Below are 19,440 nucleotides of genomic sequence, written 5' to 3' on the forward strand. Positions count from 1 at the left end.
TAAACCATTACAGTACACACCAGTATAAATAAAATATGGTTGTGTCACCCACACTTGGAGACTTACTTGCATGTAAACCGAGTAATGAAATTGCGACATCTGCCGGTAAGTCTGAATTCTGCACTCAGACAGGAGATAGGCTACCAAACGACTGCTCACTTTTATGGACTCTTGCTTGCTGCTCACGCAAACTCAGAGGATAAATACAGTTACGCACTTGCTGAGCAGCGTGCTCGTGAAGATGGATTGAGAAGATGGACTGCTCACGAAACAGAATGCGTTTTGGAGGTTGGCTGAACCTGTATCTGTCTTACCTGTATTATATTCTTACTGTTTCTTTTGCTTTTGTTGCTAAAGTTTGTAGGATACATGATAATTAGCAATCACCCATTTGTTGTGTGTGTAAGGGCTGCTACAAAACCATTAACAATTTGGGTTTTGAATATTGCAATTGGTATACCACTTATTTTGTTACTTTGTTGGCTTCAAGAGACGCACTTTTATGACGCGGTTATTATGTTACACCAATTTAGTGCATACTTGACAACATTCACCTGTAAATAGAACGCAATACCTTAAAATAGCACGCAGCCCAAATTTAAACAGAAAGGAAGGATCCTAGAAGTACGATAAATGTGAATAGAATTTGCAAAGGTGGTCTAAAATGGGCAGGGCTTGGTGGCCCGGACTGTCTCGAAGTTGTCAGGCACGATGGTTCTAAAAAGATTTTTCTGTTTCAACTCTTCAATGTTTATTTTCTATTCATTGTCTCTATACATCTGTAAAATATTGACAAGACAGCTGCTGTAGCAGCGCATTAGTCACCCGGTATGTGTTACTTTCCTCCGCGCTGTATCAACGTCACCAATCACAGTTTAAGTTTTAGGCATTTTTTATGTGTGAATGAAATCCAAAACATGCATCACTAAACACAAAAACTTAATGCAATTCCACCAAATCCAAATAGCAGTAAAAACTGACTATTACTACTGTTGTTGTTGTTTTGCATATATGTTTAAAATGAAACATTATTCACCAAGAATTAAACCCCAGAATTCAGTGTGAAATTCAGAAGTCCGACATTTCCAAATTAAAAATAAGACATTTAGGCTTTAATGAACTTTTATTTTATTTTATTTTTTTATAAAAAACAAATTAGCGTACAATTAACAATGGTAAAATTGTGTGGTAAAAAAAGAAATTCAATCAAAGATATTTTTATTTCAGTATTTGTGTGTGTATGTATGTATATATATATATATATATATATATATATATATATATATATATATATATATATATATATATATGTGTGTGTGTGTGTATGTATATATATATATATATATATATATATATATATATGTGTGTGTATGTATATATATATATATATATATATATATATATATATATATATATATATATATATATATATATATATATATATATATATGTGTGTGTATGTATATATATATATATATATATATATATATATATATATATATATACACACACACACACACACAAATACTGAAATAAAAATATCTTTGATTGAATTTCTTTTTTTACCACACAATTTTACCATTGTTAATTGTACGCTAATTTGTTTTTTATAAAAAAATAAAATAAAATAAAAGTTCATTATATGCAAGATAAGGAAATCATAGGCTATCAATCATTGATAGCCTAAATGTCTTATTTTTAATTTGGAAATGTCGGACTTCTGAATTTCACACTGAATTCTGGGGTTTAATTCTTATTTAAGTTTAATTCTTAACACACACACATATATATATATATATATATATATATATATATATATATATATATATATATATATATATATATATATATATATATATATATATATATATATATATATATATAATTTGTATCAGAATACGAAAATGTTTATGATTCTAAATGTGTTTTGTGTGCTAAGTGAATTTATTTTATTCGTTTATTCAGAGTAATTGCTTAATTATTTGCCATTCTATTTCAATTTTAGATGAAGAAAATGCGTTTGTTGTCTTGCAGCTCAACGAAGGATTCGGCTTTTTGAGCTGCATAGCGCCACCCAGAGGAAGACAAGTGTCTTTCCCACGCCAAACATTTATTATCTAGAAACATATGCCTCCCAACGAGATGCATAAAGAGGGAGGGGCTAGTCGTTTGAGTTTAGTTCCTTATTCTCGTGGATTGGTGGAGGATTATCTGATCGAGGAGTAAATGTATGAGCAGAGCAGGGGACAGCCTATGCCTTCCGCTCAGCTGATACGAAACAACGCCTTCCAAGACTAGTACAAAACCTTTCAAGCCTCCATAGGACACATCAACCATTTGAGATCTCTTTATTTGCTCCGGTACAATTTCAAGAAAAAGGTAGGCGTCGTATTTTGATTTGCGAGATCTTTCAGAATAGCCGGTAAATCACATTACAGTCACTGTCGTTTGATTTGACGTTTCTTGCAAAGTGTTACTGGTATCTAGTTCCTTTTCGAAGAAAACACTGTAAAAGTGATGCATTCATCAGAAAAGACGAAAACATAAGGGTTAAAACCTCGGTGATCACATATAATTGACATATTTAATGGATTGTTTATGTTGAATTAATTTTTACGACAGATCATACAAATAACCCCCACATTCGACTAGAGCTTCATTATGTTTCATTTATTAAAATCATAAAGATATGTGTGTAAATCAGTATTGCACGCGCTGTATTTGACCTTTGTCCTAATTTGATTTGTTATGTAACCAGTGCCAGTTTGTGGAACTGCAAAAAACCCCAAAAACGTTGATACATTTTTAAATAGTAACACAGTTGATACAAAGATATACTTAACCTCTCATGGTGGATAAAAGGCCAGTGTCTTATTACACAGTGGTTGCCTGTCTGTAAGGTGCTGTTTAGTTGCCTGAACTAACTGATGTTTTTCACAAAAGCTGTGACATTAATACAGAGATAGTAATACCATATTGAATTGTGCTTAAAAGATATGTACTTAAAAGAATGGTATGGTACATACTACTATGTCCAAAAATACCACAGTATTACCTTGCATATCTGAAAAACAAAAACAGACTGTATTTTTTATGTTACAGACTTCTAAATCTGACATTTTGTGCTTATTAGTCTGCAAGCTCCAAAATGCTGTCTGTTAAAACAGGTTTAAGGCAAAAATGCTGAATCACTGGTTGTGTAACTTCTTTTCTCAATGGAATCTATTCATTCTTCAGGGAGGAAGTACTAGCTCTACTATACATTTTCTCAAATAACCATCATTGATCTTGCAGGGTCCAAAATGTCTCAGAAGATCAAAGCCGGTTCTGTGGTTGAGATGCAAGGAGATGAGATGACTAGAGTAATATGGGAGCTCATAAAAGAGAAACTCATCTTTCCTTATCTGGAGCTCGACCTGCACAGGTGAGATTAAATGTGTGTGTTTGTGTGTTACATTCACGGCAGGTGAGCGTTTCTCTCATTATGTCTGATTTCCCTTGCGAATACATGCTTATCTGATTTAATCCAAATTTGCTGCCAATTAGTTATGACTTACAAATATTTGTAACCATAGCACTAAAGTTAATGGATTAGTTCACTTTCAAATTAAGATTTGCTGATAATTTACTCACCCCCATGTCATCCAAGATGTCCATGTCCTTCTTTCTTCAGTCAAAAAGAAATTAAGATTTTTGATGAAAATATTCCAGGATTTTTCTGCTTATAATGGACCCCAAACGGTTGAAGGTCAAAATTACAGTTTCATTGCAGCTTCAAAGGGCTTTATACGATACCAGATGAGAAACAAGGGTATTATCTAGAGAAACCATCGCTCATTTTCAAAAAAAAAAATTATAAATTATATACGTTTTAACCATAAATGCTCATCTTGGACTAGCTCTCTTCTTTGTCAAAGTTTGAACTAATTGTTATATACTTGCACTAGCATATTGCATATTACAATTTAGTTCAAACTTTGACCTGTGAAGGGCAGTGATACACTTAGCAGCGTCTACACTGCTGGAATTCTAATAGAGAAGAATAAGAGGGCTAGTTCAAGATGAGCATTTATGGTTAAAATGTATAACTTTTTTTTTTTTTTTTTAGAAAATGAGCCATGGTTTCTCTAGATAAGACTCTTATTTCTCGTCTGGGATCGTGTAAAGCTCTTTGAAGCTGCATTGAAACTGTAATTTGACCTTGGGGTCCAGTGAAGTCCACTATATGGAGAAAAATCCTGGAATGTTTTCATTAAAAACCTTCATTTCTTTTCGACTGAAGAAAGAAAGACATGAACATCTTGGATGACATGACAAGGTGAGTAAATTATCAGGAAATTTTAATTTGAAAGTGAACTAATCCTTTAATGTCATGTCACTACAGTTATTGTTTCTACTATAAAATTATTATAAATTAATATAGACCTCTTTTCAAAATCTTTTTATTTCTCTATATTCTAAAAAATAATTAATATGTACTTTTCAAATTCGATTTATTTTTGTGGTAATAACTGCATTACTAACAGTAATCACACCACTGAGCAGGTACTTGCCAAGTTTTTCAAATATGACATTTCCTGTTTGTCAGTACAGATTTTTCAGGCCACAATGTGGTAATACTCAAGGCCAAAGGGAAGTGTTGTCATCTCACAAGTTAGGACTTTTATTACCCAACATCACTTTCTGCGCTTGAAATTGTCCTGAATTGTCAGCATCTGAACTTTGAGCTTGTGGTTACAGTTTGATCTGAGTGGCTCTTCAGCTATGAAGTATGAAGTATGAATAAAGTGCATGAACTTGACTTGGAGTAGAATAGTGCAAACGAAAACCGTATCAGTCTGATAAGAGTACTATCAGTATGTTAGCAAACAAGATGTCGTCACTTAAGTGGGATATCTTGATTCATGTTCATTCAGTCACTGAACTGCTCTTTGAGCTTGCGTTGTAAGATTGTTTGCGTATCTTTACCCCTCAACATCCTTTAGTTGCATTGTTGAATGCCTTTTATGCATTACAGGCTTTTATTGATGGATTAAACTGAGCAAACTCTATGGTAGCCCCTAAAAATGTATGAGAAATTGTTCTGAAATTTCTAAATCCTCTAGCGCCACCAACAGTTTTTCAGAATCATTATAGCAACAAGAAGTGGAAGTGAAGTGGGTGAAAGTTCACAGCATACATGACACAAAAGCAAGGACCGAGAGCAAGGAAAGTATGGGAAAGTTCCGAAAGCTCCCCTGTGTTGTTGCTCAGGGATGCTCTATCAAAAGCGTGTTAAGTGTGTCACACTTTTCCTTGCTAGTTGTAGAAACTCTGAAAGGAATCCTTCATCATTTCAGTCACACACATACAGAACAGATGAGGCCTTTCATTTGCTTTCAACTGCACAGAGCACGAGTGAAAGTTGCTTTGACGAATTTAAATCAGCATGGATTTAACTTTATTTTGAAGATGCCTGACTATTCATTGGTTTGAAGGCATTTTTTTGGTAGCTGGAGATCAAATTACTTGTAACGCATTACAAGTAACTTGAGTTATGTAATCAGATTACTTTTCCCAAGTAACTAGTAAAATAACGCATTACTTTTAAATTTACAGCAAAATATTTTAATTGTTACCTTTTCAAATAAGTAACGCAAGTTACTTTTTTCCCATTTATTGATTGACAGCTCTATTGTGCCCATGTTGAGAGAAATCATAAGCGCAGAGATGTGTGTAATCATGATGGTTATTGAAGTTCTAGACTAAATATGAGCATGCATTTACTAATCTCACTTGCACAGAAAAAATTCAGAATTCCTCAAAATGAATAAAATCAGTGAAATGCAAAATCAGAATACTAAGCAAACTTCCAATAATTAAATATGTTAAATAAAACAAATATTTTTATGCATTTAATCTCACTTTATTGACCGATGTACTTGCTGCTGACCTTTGATGATTGTTAAACCATAAGCAAAAAGGACTTTAGAATTTTTAATTTTTTTTTGGTGAAGTGTTAAACTTTATTCTCCTGCTTCCTATTCTTCTGCAATCAAGAATGGCATCACAGCAGAAAGGTTTGTTTGTGTTGCGCAATCTAATGTACAGGCGTGAATTTGCATTTCCTTCAGACTTATTATTTCAATTTAGGTGTGAAAATGCCTTTACATTTGGCCAAAAATAGAAGTTTTTTTGTTATAAAAAAAATGGTTATTTTCTATTACAGTTCTATTACAGTTTATGTAGCCTAGATAATTAACATATAGCAAAAGAAAATAAATAATATAAAATGTTATTGATTGACTGGGGTGAGCTTCATTTGTTGACTCCTTTTCTTGTTACATGGCAAATCCATGGACCATGGGGATCTGCGCTGTATTTTTTATTTTATTTTTTTTACCGCCTAATCCCACCTACAGCACAGGTAACACTGCCCACTCCCATGAGATTTACGTTGGGTCTGTGGGATCCCAATGCAGCCATCTAGTCTGTGCCTCAGAATCGATTAATTATGTGTTTTGGATTGTAATTGCGTTTTGAAATAATTTTAAAACCGTTCTAGTACTCTCAGCTACATCTCAGCTAACACATTTTACCATATTTAAATGCTTTCTATCGAATTCAACAGATTTTCTACAATTAGTGTAGAGAGGGCAAAAAAGCATATACATTACCAATTAATGGTTTAGGGAGGGAGAGTACAATTTTTTTCTTTCTTTTTAAAGAAATTTATGCTTTTGTTTAGCAATGATGCATTAAATTGATCAAAAGTGACAGTAAAAACATTTGCAATGTTCCACAAGAATTCTGGTTTAGATAAATGCTGTTATTTTGAACTTTTCTATTAAGCAGCACAACTGTTTTCAATGTTTAATAAGAAATGTTTCTTTGGATGCAAATCAGTATATTAGAATGATTTCCGAAGGATAATGTGACACTGAAAACTGGAGTAATGGCTGAAGAAAATTAAATTAAATTTTAAAATGTATTAAAATAGAAAACGGTTATTTTAAATTGTAATAGAATTCTGTCTGTTTTAATGCAGTAAGAAATGACTTGTTCTAATTCAGTTCACTGGAACACAGTGTCTTTGTGCTAAATTACCATGGCACTAGTTTCCCACTGACCTAATTTAAAGCGTGCCGTTGGGCTCCATATTTTGACTGGTAGTGTTCTGATTGTGTTGTGTAAGGTAGTTCTGAGTCTAACATTACCAGTTTGGCTGTCAGTATGAACTGAGTTAAAAACTTTTTTATAACTTTGTTTTTAGACATTTTTATAGTAAAGTATAATATAGGCAGGAAGGTAGGGGTGAGAGAAGGGAATGGGATCGGAACAATGCCCAGGTCGGACTCAAACCTGCTTATATGTGTCCTGAGCATGTCCACAGTCCACTGCACTACAGACAGGTTATAAGCAATAGACCCTATCTAGTCATGCCCTTTTCAGTGCTGCACTCGTTGAGTTCCATCTTCTGGTTTGTATTTCCACAGCATGTAGCTAAGATCAATAGATGTATGAATGATCCGCTTTTTTAAAAAAATCTTCCCTTTCCTCGAAATTTCTCGAAAGATGGTTGCAAGCTTGTTTTTCTGGTGCTCAAGGAAAGTAGTATCAATAATAAAACCTTTATAATAGAGCTTTATAATTATCTGAGATTGTTTTTGTCTACTTAAATATAAAATTTGCAAACAATAAAAGGCAAACAAATACATAATCATTATTAATGTCAAGAACATCACAGAATAGTTCTCATAGATGAGCAAAAATCTAAGGTTTGTTTTTTCCTCTCTGTGTGGTAGCTATGACCTGGGAATGGAGAACCGTGATGCCACCGACGACAAGGTGACGGTAGAGGCGGCAGAGGCTGTGAGGCGCTACAATGTTGGCATCAAGTGTGCCACCATCACTCCTGATGAGAAGCGCGTGGAGGAGTTCAAGCTCAAGAAGATGTGGCGCTCTCCCAACGGAACAATCCGGAACATCCTGGGTGGCACTGTGTTCCGAGAGGCTATTATCTGCAAAAACATTCCCCGCTTGGTTCCAGGCTGGATCAAGCCTATAATAATTGGCAGGCACGCACATGGAGACCAGGTATGGAATGTTAGAATGTATATAATTAAGTCTAATACATATTTCGTAACTTTATCATATTGCTGCTGTTTTATCAAAATTCACATGCCTAAGAAAACATATTTTAATTGTGGTAAGATTACGTTACAGGTAAAAGGTCTTCTAAAATAATCTCTTCACTTTTACAGTACAAGGCTACAGATTTCGTTGTGCCAGGCCCTGGAACACTGGAAATGATATACACGCCCAAAAACGGAGGGGAACCGCTTAAGTTTGTTGTCCATGACTTTGAAGGTACCACAACCATCCAATCAATTCCTGCTGCACAAAATGTCCCGCCCTACTTTTTTTTTTTTTTTTTCTTGTTTGTGAAGCTGATTCACTTGAATATATGTCACAAGACTATTCCAACTTCCATTCATGCAGACTTTAAACAATCTAATTAATTTGATCTGAATTATTTACTATGGCACAGTCCTTGGCTCGTCTGAAATCCTCATAGAATTGTAAATTGTTCATTTGTATGCGCACCTCATAATCAGTAGATTATCTGGGTACTTTTTGCCCAAATACTGTGAATTCATATACACTACTCTTTTCATACTGTTTTTCGGCTACTATATAGGAAGTATGAGTTTTTGGATGCAGCCCTTCTGTATTTAAAAGATGTGTAAATATCTCTGTATGATGATGGACTGATGCACAGTGGCCTGTCATCTGTTTGAGCACTGAACAAGTTTGTCTAGTCAATGTAACAGTAGAAGGCCACGTGGCCAGATTAACATTGTCCTGGCTCTGCAAATACTGATCTGATGAAATGAGTGTGCATCAGAGTGTTCTGATGAAATGAGTGTTTTTTGGAATGTAGCCTACATGATTTAAAATTTAATTTCACACAAGCATATCTGCTTTCAGACCAAGTTTTCTTGACAAATATCATAATTATATATGTTTAGGTGCTGGTGTCGCTCTGGGAATGTACAACACAGACAAGTCAATCCGGGACTTTGCTCACAGCTCTTTCCAGATGGGGTTGACCAAAGGCTGGCCGATGTACCTCAGCACCAAGAACACCATCCTGAAGAAATATGATGGGCGTTTCAAAGATATTTTCCAGGAGATCTATGAAAAGTGAGTCACTATGAAATGGTTGCGTATTTGAATAAACTAACCTTGATCTTATCTAGTTACATATGATCTTTTGAACTAAAAACGCATTGGCTGCAACTGAAAACTTAGGCAGCTGACTTGTTGCCTCGCTGCGCTGTCAGGCAGTGACTTTGCAGGAAGCGTTTGCACGTGAAGGTATCTTACAAAATTGATTTTGGACAGACTTCTGAGGCACTGTTAGTGTTTAATGATCTACAGCAAAATAGAGAGCACTTCGGTGATAACTAAGCAAATATTTAATTAGTACAATACTAATTTATCGATAGAAATCAGAAGTGGAAAACTTTGGTCAAAAATGTTTACACAAACTATCTTTCTTTATTGGGAAGATATCAAAGGCAGCAATACATCTATGCTTCCTTCAAAAATCCATCAGGCGAAGGTATCTCAGGAGACAGGAAGTGAAGCTAATATTAGATTCAGACATGCCTTGATGCCTTCCTACTTTGGAATGCAACCTCTAAAAGCACCATTTTTAAGCTTTCAGACACAGCCATTTACTGTATGTACATATGATAACTAAAAATCTGCCTGTTAAAAAACTAGCGTTAAAGGCTTACATGTAAGTCAATAAACACATGAAATGTTTTCATTATAAAAGATTTTCTCCTTTCTTGACATTAAAGCAAAAACATCTACTCAAAATCGCATATGCCCATACTGAATAAGCTAAAAAAAAACATTCCGACACTGTGTGTCTGTGTTGCAGAGACTACAAGGCTCAGTATGAGGCCAAAGGCATCTGGTATGAGCATCGGCTGATTGATGACATGGTGGCTCAGGCCATGAAGTCTGAAGGTGGGTTTATCTGGGCCTGCAAGAACTATGATGGAGACGTGCAGTCAGACTCTGTAGCTCAGGGTGAGTACATCTAACATAACATATTATTGAAATTCATTATTGATAATTATCTTTTGCACCCAACAATGCCAAAAACATTATATGAAAAAAAAAAAAAAAACAGTAATGAATTGTTCAGCACTGAACATAATAAAAACGTCTTTAAAAATTATGGATTTTCTCAGCGTATACTACCTTTCAAAAGTTGGGGGTCAGTAAGATTTCTTTCTTTCTTTATTTTTTTTTTTTAAATCAATACTTTTAACCAGCAAATGTATTAAAGGTGCCCTCGAATGAAAAATTGAATTTATCTTGGCATAGTTGAATAACAAGAGTTCAGTACATGGAAATGACATACAGTGAGTCTCAAACTCTATTGTTTCCTCCTTCTTTAAATCTCATTTGTTTAAAAGACCTCTGAAGAACAGGCGAATCTCAACATAACACCGACTGTTACATGACAGTCGGGGTGTACGCCCCCAATATTTGCATATGCAAGCCCAACATTATGAAAGGCATTAGACAAGGGCAGCCATGAACGTCTGGATGTACACAGCAGAATCATCAGATTAGGTAAGCAAGCAAGAACAACAGCGAAAAATGGCAGATGGAGCAATAATAACTGACATGATCCATGATATCATGATATTTTTAGTGATATTTGTAAACTGTCTTTCTAAATGTTTTGTTAGCATGTTGCTAATGTACTGTTAAATGTGGTTAAAGTTACCATCGTTTCTTACTGTATTCACGGAGACAAGAGCCGTCGCTATTTTCATTTTTAAACACTGTCTGTATAATTCATAAACACAACTTCATTCTTTATAAATCTCTCCAACAGTGTAGCATTAGCCATTAGCCACAGAGCATATAGCCTCAAACTCATTCAGAATCAATGTAAACAATATAACAGTATACAATACTCACATAATCCGACGCATGCATGACGAACACTTTGTAAAGATCCATCTGAGGGTTATATTAGCTGTGTAAACTTTGTTTAGGCACTGTTTTAGGCAAGCGCGAGCTCCGTGGGCGGGGAACGTCAGCATTTAAAGGGGCCGCACAGCATAAATCGGCTCATATTTAATGATGCCCCAAAATAGGCAGTTAAAAAAAAATTAATTAAAAGAAATCTATGGGGTATTTTGAGCTGAAACTTCACAGTCACATTCAGTGGACACCTTAGACTTATATTACATCTTGTAAAAAAAGGTTCGATGGCACCTTTAAGTTGATTCAAAGAGACAGAGTGGACTTTTACATTGTTACTATAATTTCCTTTTTGAATTCTTTTGAATGTTCTGTTCATTAAAGTATCCTGAAAAAGAAAAAAGGTTTCCACAAAAAATATTCTAGTTTCCACAAAAATATTAAGCAGCTCAACTAGTAAGAAATATTTCTTGAGCACCAAAGTAGCATATTAGAATGATTTCTGAAAGATCATGTGACTGAAGGCTGGAGTAATAGCTTTGTCATCAGAGGAATAAATTACATTTTAAAATATATAAAAACTGAAAACTGTTTAAAACTGTTGTGAAAACTTGTTTAAAATTGTAATAATTCACAATAGTACAGTTTTACTGTATTTTTGATCAAATACAGTAAAAATCCTACCAACCCCAAACTTTTGAATAGTGTATAATTTTGAGTTAAAAACTTGTGCATGTTTTTGTGGTGGCTAAGTATGAATATGCGTCCAGCCCTATCATGAATTTGTGAAATGGCATTACTCATTGTGAATGTATTATGAAAGAATGATGAAATTTATAGTGAGTAAACTTTCTAGTCTCTGTCTCTAGGCTATGGGTCATTGGGTATGATGACCAGCGTGCTCGTGTGTCCTGACGGGCGTACGGTAGAAGCTGAGGCAGCCCATGGCACCGTCACGCGGCATTATCGTATGCACCAGCAGGGCAAGGAGACGTCCACCAATCCCATCGGTGAGGAAAACGCTTATTTCACTGCCAATCTTAATCAATGAAATGCACAGATGATTCACACAGAAACTGCTTTTCATGATCATATAAAAACAATGTGGTCATCGCACAAAGCAACTTTATCCCTCACAATTTTATCCCATCAGCCTCTATCTTTGCGTGGACGCGAGGGCTGCTGCACCGGGCGGAGCTGGATAAGAATGCAGAGCTGCGTGTATTCGCTGAGGCACTTGAGGCTGTTTGTGTCGAGACCATTGAAGCTGGTTTCATGACCAAGGACCTGGCTATCTGCATCAAGGGCATGTCTAAGTATGTCTGTTATCTACTCTGGGTCACTTGCTCTAAAATATATGGTATTTATTGAAGGTCATTAGAAAGCTTTCTCAATTATTATGCTTTTGTCAGTTATAGAGTGGTGTTAGACATGTGGATTTGATGATCATTTATAGGGGACTTAGAAACGACTGCATGAATTCAGTTAAAAGCTTGATAATGCATTAAAAAAAAAAACACTTGGTAAAAATACAGTTTTTAAAAGGATATCCACAAGACATTATATGCCTGTGCAAATATATATTTAATGTTTTTTTTTTTTTCTTTTCATTTCTTCGCAGTGTTGCACGCTCAGATTACCTCAACACTTTTGAGTTCTTGGACAAACTGGCCGAGAATCTGAAGATTAAGTTGTCAAGCCAGCCCAAACTGTAAAGCTGCTGGGTTTTGCTGAGGTGTCCACGCACACACACACTGACACGCAGCCCTCAACCCACGTCGAGCCGCAGACTCTGTCAGCCTCATCTCCTATCTAACTGGGGCCAAAGACAGAGAAATGGACTTCACCACTACAACCAGTAGGGGAGCAGTGCACTTTCAACTGGAAGACATGAAAGTGCCTTTTTAAATGGAAGGAGCTACTGTAACCTTCATTACAAATTGGAAACAGTAATATAGGACATTTTTATCCCTATTTATACATTTAATCATTTTTTTTTAATCATGTGCATAAATATGTGCATTTATGTTCTACTGCTATAGTGCAGGGTACAACCCATATGTCAGGTGCTTGAACACCTGTTGCCTTATTATCTGCATGTGTAATTGTCTCATCTTCAGACAGCCACTCTTGAAGCCATTCCAAGAGAAGTGAAATTAGGTCTAAATACCTGCTTTTAACTGAAACGCTGGTAGCTAGCACCGGTAGACATTCCTCTTCATTCTTCAACACTCTGTACCACTGTCTGTCACCGTGTTACAAATTAATTTCCTTGTATGCTTCTGTTTATGTCAGTCTGTGTGCTCATGTGATCAGGTCTTGTGATATGACGTCAGTAATAAATGAGACTTTTTTAATCTCATGAGTTTTGTCTTATCTTTTTCATTTATTAAACTATAATGTGTTATGTAATGTGACATGGGGCTTCAGCTCTACTGAAGCAACTTAATGGCAAACAAATTGGTATCACTATATAGTTTAAAATACTTCAAGCAGGGACCATGATCAAAACAATGAGAGTGAGCAAATTGATGCTATGATTAAAAGTCTTTGTGATAGAAAACTCCATAAAATTCTACAATCTATGTAGCAGAATCTCCCAGCATAATTGTTCCTTCCAAAAGAGTAAAAAGACACAGAGGCTAGTTTTTACTCTTTTAAGTATTTCACGTCTGGCATAGTTGTGCTTGGAGTCAATTGTTTTATTTGTGATAATACAATGAAACACCAAATTGTGCAGACATAATTTTTAGCCAGGATGTCAATTTTTTTTTAAATTTATTTATTTTTTGCCTAGTATAATAAAACCTGTTGCTTGCCTTTTTTGACAAATAAGTATTTCTTCCCTCATATATAAAATATTTAATAAATATAAAATATGTTCCTCACATGTTGATGTTTTAACTGAACTTGTAGGGTTCTCTTTTGTGTGGTATTTGTACCACAGGTGGTACAGTGGAATGCTAAAGTGATTAAAAATGTTACATGTAGTTACTGTAGAAATAATTATAAATTATGCATATTTATATGCAACTAACCCTAAACCAAACCTAATCCTAACCATAACCATGTAGTTAATTAATATTACTCAGTAATTATGTGTATAATTACGCTGTAACAAAGACACAAAATAAAGTGTAACTCAACTTTCCCCTCCAGACATCACTTTTAGCCGCTACTGTATGTAACTTTTAAACGATAGTGTATTGAATACTGGACTACAAAACATTGCTGTAGAAGTTATAATACCTTAGTTACTAACCATTACATTTTGAACTTGCAGCAACAAAATCACATTGTGGTGTCTGCTACCAGATAAAAACATAATGTTGTCAGTTGAGGAGATTGTGACAGTTCATTCACTAGATGGCAGCACACTGACGCGGAGATGGACAGCCTGTTGCACGGAGCCTGCCATCTTTCTACAGAGGACAGAGATTTTCGAATTATTTTTATTTAGTTGGCTATTATTATTATTATTATCATAATAATAATTATTATTATTATTAAATATTTTTATTAATTTTTCATGTAATTATTTATGACATTTTTTGGAATCAGTGTTTTAATGGGAAAATACATTAATTAAAACATCATGAGCATTGTAAAATGTAGGCCTACAGGATGTGACTTCCACCAAGTGACCAGAAAATCAGAGTATGTCTGAGCACCGAATAGTCTGAACAAAGACTTCTACCTACACACTCCAGGCCAAGTGTCCTTGACTTTATTAGATATCTGTGACAATGGTTTTACCCCAGTGAGAGTGGAGGGAAAGACATCGAGCATGAGAGAGAGAAAGGATAAAGACATCATCCCTCAGACTGTCACCATTGTGCCGTGATAATTGGATTCTCCCTGTGTGAATGGAGACTCATTCACAGGCTTAGTGTTAGTGTAAAGATTACTATTGTGCCAAAGGAAGTAAAGCCTTATGAATATGATATAGAGGCCAGTGGTGATTCCGACGTAATGATGTAAAACATGCACGAGCCGAGGTCACTGGAGCATCATACAGGCCAATGCGATGCAAACCCCGCCCTGCAGCCAATTTCATTGGTCAATTCAATTACGCATCACCTGTCAAGAATAGTTCAGAATTTTCATGAACTTTTAAGGTTTAGGTTAACGGTTAGCTTTTATTTTTATTTAAATCTTTAGAATATATATAATATTTAGCATTTACAAACATTTTTACACAGGTCACAAAACCAGCCAACATCATTTGCACCAATACCAGCATGTTTGCACCTTCGGAGCCTTAAGAAGGACATGGACATTGAAAATGAATAAACCGATTAATGATTGAGATATGGCTTGATGTTGTTTCGGTCTCTCTCTGTCTGAGAGTACACCTTTCTCCTGTAGGGAACGCAGTGGTTTCCATGGGGACCCATAGCCACTCTGCTCTTCAAAAGCGGGCCGAGCTGAGGCAGAGGGGCCCTTTGTGTTGGAGAGGAAAGCGTGGAACAACGCTGGGCAGATGAAAGCCCTGCTATCCTTACGCCCAATCATAATTTAGTCATCAGCGCAGGAGCACAGAATCCAAATAGACACTGAAAACACAAACAGCGAAAAGGAGAGGCTCATGGGTCAAGATATGAGCAAGAGAGAGATGGGAGGCTGATATGAGGATAAATTTCAAAGAGATAAAGGAATAGTTGTGCTGTGGCTGGGCTTGTTTTTTCTTGCTGATGATCAGTTCTCTGTAGTTTGTGCTGAAATGATGGCATCCACTTCCATCCAATTTGAGAAAATTATGCTACATCAAGTACATTGTTCAAACCAAAAATAGCAACCTTGTTTATCAAGGGAATAGAAGTGGGTTTTAGACGGTCGATATGTTTGTTTACTTGTAAAATGTATTATTATTTAAAAAGTATCATAAAAGTATTACAAGTATGATCCTTAACTGCTTAACATAGCAAACTTATGAGGGTATAGAACAACAACCAAACCTTTTAAAGAGCAGCAAGATGTATGACTGTACATTGTTAATTATTATTTAATAGTATACTAAGTTAGCTTTAGAAATGTACTAATGTTCAAAAGTTTGGGGTCAGTAAGATTTTGTTTTTGAAAAAAATTTTTATGTTCTCCGAGGCTGCATTTATTTGATCGGGAATACATAAATATTGAAATATTAATGTAATTTATTCCTGTGATGTCAAAGCTGAATTTTCAGCATCATTACTCCAGTCTTCAGTGTCACATGATCTTTCCAAAATCATTCTAATATGCTGATTTGATGCTCAAAAGAATATTTTTTCATCATAATCACTGTTGAAAATGGTTGCGCTGCTTAAATGAAGTGTCTTTTTTAGGATTTCGAAAGCTTGAACAGCAGTATTTATTTGAAATAGATAACTTTTGTATCATTATAATTGTCTATACTGTCATTTTTATCAATTTAATGCATTAATAAAAATCTTGCTAAATAAAATAGTAAAACTGGTTTTAAAAAATACATATAAAACTATATGAATTGTGAACTTAAAAAAATAAAAATAAAAGAAATTCATAACCAGCCAGTGGACTAGCATTTCATACAGTTGCTACCTTTGTCAGGGTTAACAAGGTTAGCATTTCAAAACTGATTGCTGTGTCCTATTTAAAAAAAAAAAAAAAAAAAACACCCAACATTCTCTTCTTCTCCCTCTCTACATGTCACTTACAGTGGCCTGTCCAATTGCTGACTCTCTTAATTGAATCAGAACAAAAAAAAAGAAAAAAAAGAAAAGAGACGGGGGAAAAAAACGCTGAGTTTTCTGGGGCATATCAGCATTCAGCACGGGTTCAGATGAGGGTCTATGTAGGTCACGCACAATATGGTGCCTGCAAGTTTACAGCTGGGTCTCGTAGCGTCATTATCCCACAACAATATTGCAGAGAGGAACTTATTTGAGCCCATTAGCCCATGTCCCCTCCTCCTTCATTAACGAAGCCTTTCTTTAAACAAGTCAAGACAATGAGCTCTCAGAAAGGGTAGCAGGGGGAGAACAGGAGGATTGGAGGGGAGGTCGCAGGTTTAGCCCGGAGCCCACGATAATTACTGTGTTTCTGTCTGTGGCCTGAAAAAGACTTGAATAATGTTTCTTTTTCTGTGGGGACCCCGAACAATAGATGCAGGGCTGGCTTCAAGAACGGCTGTTGGCTATTACAGAAAATCCCATCTTTGCCTCTCATGCCAAACCTCTTGGCTTCATTATCGCACAAAGTCTTAATGTGGACCACAATTTGCACATTAAGAATGCATAGATCTTTTATGCAGTTAGACTTCTTTTTGTGATCATTTGTATGGCAACTCATTCCAGGCCCACACGGGTTGCTAATGACTGTGATATATGTGCAGTTTGTGTGGGATGTTGGTGTTTGTGAGAGAAGAGGAATTGAAAAACAAGTTTCTGCAATATTACATAGTAGCTACAATGATTTTACACACTCCTACACAACAACTGATGTCCTATTCATTATTGCTATGGATTCTAATGGAGGCTTGGTGGCAATATGTCGGGAAGCATAGGCCTATAAAATTGATGGATGACTCCTGCTACTTCAAACCTTGCAGATTATTTATTGACTCGTGTTAACAAGGAAACATTGAAATATGTTGTTCCACTAAACTAAAGTAGCCTAAATCTGAAATCTCACTTTCCTAACAGAAATGTAGTAGGCTACTGTGGTGGTGCTACCATGATGGTGTCAGGTGACTATATCATGGTACTGAATTATTATGTTCATGTATCATAAATGTATATGGTAGTACAAGATACCACAAAGAATGCCATCATAATCACAACATAAAATAAATTAAGTAGGCCTACATAAAAATAACGGCAGCCGGAACCATTTAACGCAGGCTGTTGTTTTACCCGGTGCGCATTTTCGCTGACGGAACTGAATGTGACAGATTGTAAACAGAATCGGGTGAGTCACTTTCACATACAAATAACGGATTATTCGCTCTTTTCATGCTCGTACTTTTTGTTATAGTGATTCTCTGATTATCATTGATACATAAACTTATTATAATCGCTGTGAGTTAAACACAATCGGATGACACAAATGTCATTGGCAGATGATGTAGCCGAGAGCTAACTAGCATCATGATATGAAGTCATTGGATAGATTTATCGAAACAGCGACTTGTGAATAAAAGCACAATTTCTTTCAGAAGAGGGACAAACCTAGATATTAGAGTTTGTGTATTGTCTCTTTTTACGTCTGTTCTCGTATCTTGCTGCTTGCTTGTGTGTCAGCTGCACGTGAGGGAACTGTAATTACGCAAGTTATTAATTAAAATTAATTACGACTCTTGTCGATTTAAAGTTTTATTCAATGAAGAACGTCTGGTGTGAACAGTAAGCATTAGATGGCTGAAGTAAAGGGTCGTCGCTCCTAGTTTTGTATCTGGTTTGTCAAGTCAAGTCACGTTTATTCATAAAGCGCAGTGTAAAGGAAACAAAACTCCATCAGGTGACAGTAGTAGAGAAATAAACTTTTGTCTTGCAACACTAGCATAAATTTAGCAAGCACAATGGTGTTTTGGATATTTACCATTGTATTAATTAAAAACGGTATAATTTAGCATCTGACACCACAGTGCTTTTTAGTGTAACATCAACAGTGATAAACTTGGGTAAAGTTGGTTTTATATTCGCACATTCGGACATCCGTATTCAATAGCCTTGTTAATCACACTACATTGGACATTCAGTGGACATTCACAAGTAAATATGCCATTAAAACAATACTTGCCTATTTTGATCAACTTGTAAGTTGACAATCGTTGGTTGTCAATATCATGTCGCTGCTTAAAATTCGCAAACATTAATTTATTGCACATTTATTGGAAAGTCTGAATTTATCAGAAGTCCGAATGTGCGAATATAAAACCAACTTTACCGAAGTCAAAGATAAGCAATCTAGATTACTGGCAGTTAGGGGTTTTTGGTCATGTGTTTCCTCTCTGTCAGATCTGATATGTAATATGCTCATCACAGTATAACAGTATAAACCTTATTTATTGTACTGCTGCTGCAGCAATAGCGTAGTTATATTGTAAAAAATGGCATTTAAGAGGGTGCACATCTACACTACTGTTTTTTTTCACTTTATGATTCTCACAGTCTACATGCAGGCCTTAACTTTGCTTTGTCACTGCCTCAGTGTGTAGATTGATGTTTGCTGTGAGATGGCTAAAAATAGAATGGAAGAAGAGGGCCTCTACATCTCTGTCTAAATAGTTTGTCTACAAGCAGAGGTGTGAAGATCACCAGCTCAAGTTTTTACTGTTGCAGGTCTGGTTCTCATGGCTGGCTGCTGGTTTACATTACTACGATTTTCCAAAACTGTTCAAAAAAGTTTTGCTTTAATCACTTAATTTCCCTCAAAAATATAAATTCTGTCATCCTATAGGCCACATACATCCTGCAGCTAAAT

The 19,440-nt window shown here is 35.5% G+C and overlaps 2 protein-coding genes across 4 annotated transcripts in view; both read left to right on the top strand.

Annotated features, from left to right (window-relative positions):
- Positions 1-118: 118 nt before the first annotated feature.
- Positions 119-13,360, top strand: idh1 (isocitrate dehydrogenase (NADP(+)) 1). 2 transcript variants are annotated; one of them, XM_048193654.1, is made up of 9 exons: positions 119-288; positions 3,295-3,424; positions 7,785-8,076; positions 8,244-8,349; positions 9,012-9,186; positions 9,935-10,086; positions 11,868-12,008; positions 12,152-12,314; positions 12,620-13,360. In XM_048193654.1, exons 1-9 carry the CDS (start codon positions 255-257, stop codon positions 12,711-12,713), a joined length of 1,287 nt encoding a protein of 428 aa, XP_048049611.1. In that variant the 5' UTR covers positions 119-254; the 3' UTR covers positions 12,714-13,360. The 2 variants fall into 2 exon arrangements, with proteins under 2 accessions (XP_048049611.1, XP_048049613.1); XM_048193656.1 differs by lacking the exon at positions 119-288 and adding an exon at positions 2,202-2,379.
- A 4,447-nt stretch (positions 13,361-17,807) lies between these two features.
- Positions 17,808-19,440, top strand: part of plekhm3 (pleckstrin homology domain containing, family M, member 3) — a 46,338-nt gene continuing 44,705 nt past the window's right edge. For both annotated transcript variants that reach the window (XR_007185308.1, XM_048193657.1), the window contains exon 1: positions 17,808-17,925. The gene's annotated coding sequence lies outside the window, so the exon portion shown is untranslated. The remainder of the gene's footprint in view (positions 17,926-19,440) is intronic.

The sequence above is a fragment of the Megalobrama amblycephala genome, linkage group LG6 (genome assembly GCF_018812025.1).
Source record: "Megalobrama amblycephala isolate DHTTF-2021 linkage group LG6, ASM1881202v1, whole genome shotgun sequence".
NCBI lineage: Eukaryota > Metazoa > Chordata > Actinopteri > Cypriniformes > Xenocyprididae > Megalobrama > Megalobrama amblycephala.

What these genes read in the sequence shown, in the direction of transcription:
- idh1 (XM_048193654.1), top strand. Translation starts at nt 255, where the DNA reads ATGGACTGCTCACGAAACAGAATGCGTTTTGGAG. An exon ending in TTCCAGGAGATCTATGAAAA is followed by an intron (nt 9,187 to 9,934) that starts GTGAGTCACTAT and finishes TCTGTGTTGCAG; the next exon opens with AGACTACAAGGCTCAGTATG. An exon ending in GTCAGACTCTGTAGCTCAGG is followed by an intron (nt 10,087 to 11,867) that starts GTGAGTACATCT and finishes CTCTGTCTCTAG; the next exon opens with GCTATGGGTCATTGGGTATG.